Raw genomic sequence first — 8,347 nt, forward strand, 5'->3', positions numbered from 1 at the left:
GGTCTCTGAGCCGTCGTCCAAAGTCACAAATAGTACGCGTGCCGGAGACTCGTCCGGCATGGTCCCCACCCGTACGTGCTGGAGTATCGAGGGGTTGGACACCGGCCTGCCCCTAGTCTGCGCCAGACTCGCGGCTGGTGAAGACTGCCGCAGTAAGGTGTCGTACCTCACTCTTAGCTGATTTATGTAATCGAGCATCGCGAAGATAAGGCTGCCGCCCTCCTGAACTATTCTCAGCCGACGCTGCGTTTCGTTTAGGCTGCGCGTGAGGCGCCGTCTTCGGTCGCGTCCTGCTCTTATGAGCACCTCCCGCCACTCGGCCTTCAGCTCGTCCCGCTCCGAAAGTCGTGCGCCCGGAGCGAACACTGCCATCAATGACGCGGCAAGTGCTGCCTCGCTGTCGTGGTCTCCTAAAAGGGTGAGGTCCATGCGCCATAGGCGCGTGCGGGTTCCGGAACCTCCGAACCTCAGCGTAACCGACACTGGTCTGCATGTGATCCGAGAGACGCGGATTAAGACGCGGCGGAAAATCGTGCACGGTGCAGTCCGTGACGTATGGGCTTAGTTCGCTCGGGAAGTAGAAAGTATCCAGCCGACAGGCGGACCGACCTCGTTGCCACGTTGCCGCAAAATTTACTCCGTGGACCTGCACCCACGCATCTGTCAAGTGAAATTATGTCACCAGGTCCCGAAGCGCTTGCGTGCCGGGATAGGTACGACCTTGGCCCGGTCCGATAACATCTCGCAGTGGATCCAACACGCAGTTAAAATCGCCTACCAAAAATGTGGGGTAACAGTCAATTACAAACGTATCGAGGGAAACGTAAAAGGCAGATGAATCGGAGTGTTGCGCGGGGCCATGCACAATCAGTGCCCGCACTCCCCTGTTGCTGAGGTTGAAGTCCACAGCCAGGGTGCGGCCCTCGAGCCCAAATGTGGAATGTGCTCCGCTGCGCAGGTTTTGATTTAGGAATACGACGCCAACACTGCACGCCGCGGAGTTGGTAAGGGAAAAAAAGGCTTCAACACAAAAGCGGTCACGGAAAGTAAACACGTCTAGAGGGGTGCGAAAGTTACATTCTTGAAGAAATAAGAGTTCGGCCCCTAGAACGCGCGCAAGGTGGACTACCTCGCGCTGTTTGTCAGGGTCTCGAAAGCCACGGACGTTGAAGGTAACGAAAGTGAGTTCAGCCATCGCGAGCAGAAAAGGGAATAGTGACATGAAAGGTCTCAAATCAGCGAAAACAAAACAGCTGTCATACCATGCGGATGACCGGGCGTCCAAGGTGCGAATGGATGCCAGGAGTTCATGTCGCGCGTACAATACTGGAGACGGCAGCGCGGTCCATAGGCGAGGTTGGTGGCTCGGCTGGTTGAAGGCCGTGGCACCGACATGGGAGGGCGACCTGTCCGTGCGGGGCGTTGGAGCGGCCGAAAGCGGCACTGCTAAAACCAGAGTCTGATGTAGGTGTGCGTCCCGACAGTCTACCGCACCCCCGAGCATGTCCCCGTCGTCTGAACGGTCGTGCACCGACCGTGTCGACGCCGGGCCACACTCGGGTAGGAAAGGCACCCGGTGAGGATACGCACCCAGGATCACACGAAAGCACGCACCGTCGTTCACACACAAACACCGATCACAGCTCACGCATTGGTCCGTCGCCGCTCGCGTAGACGAAGGGGTCGCGCTGAACGGCAGGTGGTAGTGATGGCAGCCAGCCGCCACCGGCGTGTCCCGGCCAAGCGGCGGCAGCTCAACCACCACCGAGGAGGCAACGAGGCCCGGGGGCGCGGCTGCACGTGTAGGCGGGGCCATGGTGATTACGCCTCGGAGACCGAGACATCCGTCTCGGCACCCTCCTTGGCGGTCCTTTTGGCTTACTTCTTGAGAACTGTAGGGTACGCAGACGCGGCGCCGCCGTCCGACGAAGAAAGTTGTCGTTTGGCCTCGTCTATCCCATGCCCTTTGGAGACCATGCGCGTTCCTGATAGGCGAGGAGCTGAGCGTTGCCTCTGCAGGGCAGCAAGGCTTGCTGTGCTGGGTGTGTCGGGGATGCTACAGGACTGTTGTGTCCCCGGATGTAGCAAGTCGGCAACTTGGCTGATCGGGTTCGTCCAGCTGGGATCCCCTTTTGGGAACACAAAGGCAGAGGCCTCCGACGGGGTGCCCGATGACTCCGGTTCCAAGTCGTCTTGGTTTCGCTGGCCTGCCGTGGGCTGGGAGTGGAATCGATCAATCTCTGTGTCCGTCACACCGGACGGGACCGATGAAGAGGTGGAGGCCTCGGAATCCTCCTCGGGCGAAGATGACTTCTCTGCTTTCTCCTCGTCTGATACCACCTCAGGTATAGCTCCGGCTGGTTCGCCCGTTATTGCTACCGTGGGCGAGGTGTCATCGCTTTCCGCGGCGCTGGGGACCACGGGCTCTGCAGGAGATTCTGGCCGCCCCGAGAGTGGTTCAACGCCTGCAGCGGGCTGTGCGGGTAATGTCGCCAGGGCGGCCGCGTAAGAGCGCGGCGCCACGCAGTCACATGTAGCGTGGGTCCCACCCCAGCGCCGACAAGCCGCTTGGCACGCGGTTGTCTCGTGGCCGTAGGCTGAGCAACGGCCGCATCACACGACGGAACAGTTGGCGCCGAGATGGCCCGCAGCGACACAGAGGGAACACACCCTCTTCATCCCTCTATATTCGAGCATCGCTCGGTGACCGGCCACGAAGAGGAAGTTGGGAGGCGCCCGCTGCATATCGAGCTTGACCATCCGGGCTCCATTCCGGACATGGGTCTTCCCTTTGAAAGTCGGCTCCGTGACTGCTCGCACCTTTCCGTAGGGGCTGAGAGCGGCGGCGAGGGCGTCGTCGCTTACTGATGGCGGCAGTCGGAACACCGTCACGTAAACCACTGGTGCGGCCATTTGCAACAGTGGCACTTCATTTCCTGCGGCAAGCACGGAGCCTGCCGCGAAAATTTTTGTAGCCTGGGCCATAGACAAAAAAAAAGGCCTGGCTTAGCTAAGGTTAAGCCTAGGATGCGAAGCATAATAGATTTGTGAAAGGGATTCGGTATCGCCTGCCCGTAAGTCAGGCTAGTCTCTTCGTTGTTTAGCAATCTCCTGGAGGACCGGGAGTTAGCCTTGGTGGTCGCGGCCGCGCGGCGACCGCGCGAGTTGAGCCCCGTTTCTCCACAGCTGGCGTGACGTCAGACCACGTGCTCGGCTGCAGCGCCCCTAGCGGGAGGAGCGGCAGTTAGCCTTGGTGGTCGCGGCCGCTCTATGCCGCGCGGCGTCCGCGCGAGTTGAGCCCCGTCTCTCCTCAGCTGGCGTGACGTCAGACCACGTGCTCGGCTGCAGCGTCCCTAGCGGGAGGAGCGGGAGTTAGCCTTGGTGGTCGCGGCCGCGCGAGTTGAGCCCCGTCTCTCCTCAGCTGTCGTGACGTCAGACCATGGATGGATGGATGGATGGATGGATGGATGGATGGATGGATGGATGGATGGATGGATGGATACGGCTGAACCCTTTACATTGGGCGGTGGCTCAAGCCACCTAGCCATGTCTTGTGAAATTTTACTCCTGTCTTGCTTTTAGCCACCAATCAGATAACCTTCGCTTGGTTACTTCTAACCTCTTAAAATCCACTTTCCCTTCACTATCCCTAAACCCCAATGCCTTGGGTAAGTCAGCCCCGCTGCCTTCCACTGTAGGGTGAAGCCCTTTACAGAAAAGTATCAAGTGTTCAGCTGTTTCCTCCTCCTCTCCGCACGCAATGCACAAAGTGTCTATCTCCTGGTACCTGACTCTATACGTCTTAGTCCGCAAAACTCCAGTCCTGGCCTCAAACAACAAAGAACTTCCCTTGCACGGCTGCACCACGTGCACGGCTGCAGCGCCCCTAGCGGGAGGAGCGGGAGTTAGCCTTAGTGGTCGCGGCCGCGCGGCGACCGCGCGAGTTGAGCCCCGTCTCTCCTCAGCTTTCGTGACGTCAGACCACGTGCTCGGCTGCAGCGCCCCTAGCGGGAGGAGGAGTTAGGCTATGACGTCAATGGTGGTCGCGGCCGCGCCAGGCTGGGCTATGGTTGAGCTAAGTAGTGTTCCCTATTATGCTTCGCATAAAAGCTGCAAGGAACTTGGTTCCGCCGAGGTGCTGCAGATATTGCAGCCCCCCGACACCGACGACCGCCGGAGTAGGTACCGGCACGGTGAACTGAAAGCACTGGGCTTTCGTTGGTCTGGTAGCTGGTGGAGGCAGATCCGTGGTGGACCTGGGCGCTGCCGCCGGGTCCAGCAGGACCAAGGGCAGCAAACGGGATTAGGAACACCGGATTAGGACCATAGAGCACACTGGGATTATTCTTCACATTTAATTTCTTCAGCTGAAAGAATATAGCAGGTGCGTTTACATCTGCAATTCAATGTTAAAGCCAGCTTTAGCACCCTCAAACGTGCTCAACGTAGGAGCAAATACCATACACTGAGCCGGCGTACCATCTCCAGAGTACTTCTAGTCGTTAGCCGGATCAATTTGAAGTAATTTTACGTCAACAAAAGTACACATGAAGTACAGCGTACAGTGAAGTGCAAGGACATTCGCGGGGCAGTAAAGCATGTAATCAGTGTACTGTACGCTACAATATAGCCAGATAAAAGTCCAGCGCTGTTCTGTTCGTTGCGCTGACAAAGATCCTACTAAAAACTCTGAGATGCAACTAGCCTGCTAAAAGGTGGCCTGGTAGCCAGTGGTGCCGAGTGGTAGTTATGATGACAATGGTTGATTTCATTATACCTGCCAGCACGGAACTGCAGGGGGGGGGGGGGGGCGAGCAGGTGGAAAAATTAATCCCAGCGCCACGGAAACTAGGTTAATCCATTGCCTAGAAAGTCTCCTTTCAGAGGCATTCGCTTTATCGGTATGGCGTTTTATCTGACAATATTGCACAAGTACATAGGTGACACTTGAACAGGCTGTACATGGCATAAAAGTACCCTAAAAGAGTGACATAGTGGAATGAACGATGAAAGATGCTACATTGTTAAACCATTGCCCCTGTGAGCAACCACGTCACATCCTAGCAAATCAAAATACACAAGTAAAAATAAAAGAATAAAACCAGGCTGTGAACCAGAAAAAAAACCCTTTGCAACCGTTAAACCAGACTAAGCTGATTTGTTGCACAGGCTGCATAATAGCCTGAAACTTCACAAAATATTCAGCTAACAGCTCGGGAATTGCATCCTTTTCATTTGCTTAGCCTCAGTGCTTGCTTCGTGGCTTTCCGTTAAGTAGTTTGTGCAGTTCAAGATTTTTTCTGCGTGCAAGCCAATGCAGCCTCACCCTGGCGAACAGGGCAAACAAACCATCATAAACGTCATCACCACACACAGTCAGCGATTTTTCTACCTTGGCATGAAGCAACATGCACAGATCATGCCCTACTTGTTCTTTTCCCACAATATTGGAACTAGATGCGACAAAAACCTGCTCGCAAGCATTGATTAAAGCTACAAACGAGGGTGTAGGAACTGACAGGCTCCCAAAGTCACCTTCTCCAGGATTTTTGACACTTAAGTACAAGAGAACTTGGCTCTGATCGGCAAAGGCGGCATTTTCTAGCCTCACCTTGCACGTATGTGGCCCTGTAACACACCTGTGATCATTCATAAACTTGTAGGCAAGCCAGCCAGCAAAATAGACAATGTTGTTCTCTAGTATTGGAGACTGATAATCATATGGCAAAACTTCTACTGCAACTGGCAAAGATGTGGCAGCTGTACAGAGAGAAGGAGCAGACTTAGATAAACAAACTGGGAGAGTGGCTAGAAGGCTAGACATGTCTTCAGCACAGTTGCTGCTTTCCGACAGTTTGAAAAGGTTGCTAACTAAAAGATGCCTAAATGCTGCTTGAAACTGCCGGCAAGACGAGTTGCTGTTCGATCCAGATTTCGACCTAACAATAGCAAAGGTGTTTTCAAGTGCATCCTGGTTCAGGTGCCTGGTAAGGAGGTATGTCAAACCATAGCGAGAGGCCAGGTGGTTCCATAACAGCAGCACAGCCCTCATAGTTTGGCAGAAGCCACGGATGCAAAGAGGCTGCCGCGCACAGCCTAGAACTTCGATGTTTTCGAAAACTGCAATACACTCTTCCAAAAACTCTTCATGCACAGATCCTGCACAAATTGCAGATGCATACGGAGACTTTCCCCGCTTCTGTGAAGTATTTAGACTGTCAAAGAGTCTATCGATCCTTTCAACAAATCTGGCTGTGTGGATAGCCTCTGATGGCAACTGTTGGAATGTTACCAATGTGCACAATGCAGCAGCGCAGATTGCTGAATACCTGTGCTGCGATTTTCGCAGACATCTTCGAAGCAAAAGTTAAATTAAAGTGCCAGGCACTCAACTTTGGGATGGACCGAATTTGCATTTCTCGATCCTTCTCATAAGCCTGTCGTATGTACGAGCTTTTAATTGTGTCACTGCCTACCCTGAAGTCATACTTGAAGAGCATATTGCGCAAGCGGCTTTTCAGGGGTCACAAGTTTCGAAAACAGAGAAACATTTTGGTTCCCCTGATCACAAACCACAGCCACAGGCTGCAATCCAGCTCCAACCAACATTTTGTGGCATTTGAAGAGGAGGTCATACAGAACAGTTGCAGGCGCTGCCTTATCTGCAAAGAAGTAGCCAAGAGGCTGCTTCCACGGCGTACATATTCCTTTGGCCATGAACACAAGCGCCTTGTTTGCAAGATTTGGACCTTGTGCTGCACTGTACTCTTCAAGGCCTTCAAATCTGTCCGGCACTGGATTGTACGACAGCTCCTTTGAAACATGCATTTCATCAAAAATTATGGTGCAAGCCCTGTCTTGCCGTGGAAAAGACGCTGCCCGTTTCTCGATCAAATCAAAAACTTCAGGATAAAATCCAACCCTCAATCGTACGCGTGCAAGCCACAGCTGCAGTGACCTAACAGATGGAAGTTTCAGGAGTTTCCTGCAATATCTGTAACCTTTTGGGCTGTGGAAGTATAAACCTAAAGCAAAGGTTTTGTTTTGGCTGCACCATCGACGGCCAAACCTGCTGACATTGTGCATCTTTAACTGAGCTTCAACAAAAGAAGCAACAGCTGGTGTTAAATGCTCACGCAGACTATCTACCAATTCGGCAGTGGTCTTCATGCGACGGCGCTGAAGCAGCAGTCCTTGCAGCCTCTTGTTGCGGTTACGCAGCTGCCTGAGCTTGGCTCGAAGTTTCTGCAGTGGCCGCCTTTCATTGATGGGGCTGGTGAAAGATCCTGCAACGTACAGAGTCGACGGAAGAGCAATAAGTTGCTACGTCGGGTTTAGTCATAGCTGCATGTAGTCCTGTAGCACCAAAAAGTGCGCAATATTGCGAAAGCGTTGTAAAATTGCTAACCTTCATAAGAAAGAGGCGAGCTGCTGAACGGAGCTCCTGGTGACAGATCAGCACTCGCTGACAGTGTTGCGGCCACCCCTGCCGTGCCAGGTTCCAGAGATGAAGCGCTTGCTTCAGTGCTTGGTCCTGCATATGTGTGGTCAGCTGCGCCCACAGAATATAAAGAACAAAATATAGTGACAGCACAGTTCTGACAGGGAAGCCAGCAACCCAACAATGCACAAATAATAACTAAGCGCCACAGGCGGAATTAACACTTACACTGAACCATTATGAAGCCACTGGCGTGGGAACAAGCTTGGTTCAGCGTAGAACTAGTACGGCTGGCACCATCTGCATCTGCACAGCGCACAGACAAGGAATTGTAGCATATTTCTGAGCCATACCTCCTCAGGCTGTTCGAGCAGATACGAAATAACAATCACCTTCTTGGAAGAGTAGCAGCGACTGGGACGACCGACTCTGGACGTACCCCTTGGAAACAGGTTCACCGGAGACAGCAGCTATCATAGGAAGCAGTCCAATGAGCTTTCAGTCGTCACCATTTTCAAAAGATTTATGTCAGTTATGCATACAACCCTGCTCACCTGGTTCTCCAGCCCGGCGCACTGATGCCGAAGTTTCGCTCAGAGATTGTGAACAGTCCATGTCGCTGCTGCATTCGCTTGAGGTGTCTGAAATGGCAACATTATTGCGGAGAGAAAAGAGAATTCAGTACCTTTATAGTAAATAATTTCCAAAGAACTATAGCTTCCACAGCATGTGGTTCACATTGTCATCACTCTAGAAAGAAAAATGCTTATCCAATGAAATAAAATTCTGTTTACCACCCTTAATCGTTAGGCACATTAGTTTGATGTCATCAGCAGCTGTGGAGCACCAGTAAATCATTTGCAATTTTCATATGCTATGTTTTACTTTGAAGAGTGCGAAATTCGC

General features: G+C 53.0%; 1 protein-coding gene across 1 annotated transcript; it reads right to left on the reverse strand.

The window, feature by feature from the left end:
* Positions 1-1,878: 1,878 nt before the first annotated feature.
* On the reverse strand, positions 1,879-7,717 carry LOC144117403 (uncharacterized). The gene is made up of 5 exons (XM_077651238.1): positions 7,670-7,717; positions 7,409-7,552; positions 6,490-7,286; positions 2,821-2,976; positions 1,879-2,475 (listed from the first exon to the last, which is right to left on the reverse strand). The coding sequence occupies exons 1-5, from the start codon at positions 7,677-7,679 to the stop codon at positions 1,879-1,881; spliced, it is 1,704 nt and encodes a 567-aa protein (XP_077507364.1). The 5' UTR covers positions 7,680-7,717.
* Between the last annotated feature and the right edge of the window lie 630 nt (positions 7,718-8,347).

The sequence above is a fragment of the Amblyomma americanum genome, chromosome 1 (genome assembly GCF_052857255.1).
Source record: "Amblyomma americanum isolate KBUSLIRL-KWMA chromosome 1, ASM5285725v1, whole genome shotgun sequence".
Lineage (NCBI taxonomy): Eukaryota > Metazoa > Arthropoda > Arachnida > Ixodida > Ixodidae > Amblyomma > Amblyomma americanum.

Excerpts from the sequence above, each read along its gene's own strand:
- LOC144117403 (XM_077651238.1), bottom strand. Across the intron at positions 7,287-7,408 it reads CTCGCCTCTTTCTTATGAAG|GATCTTTCACCAGCCCCATC; the intron begins GTTAGCAATTTT and ends TGTACGTTGCAG. Across the intron at positions 2,977-6,489 it reads TTGCGCAATATGCTCTTCAA|GCTACAAAAATTTTCGCGGC; the intron begins GTATGACTTCAG and ends TCTATGGCCCAG.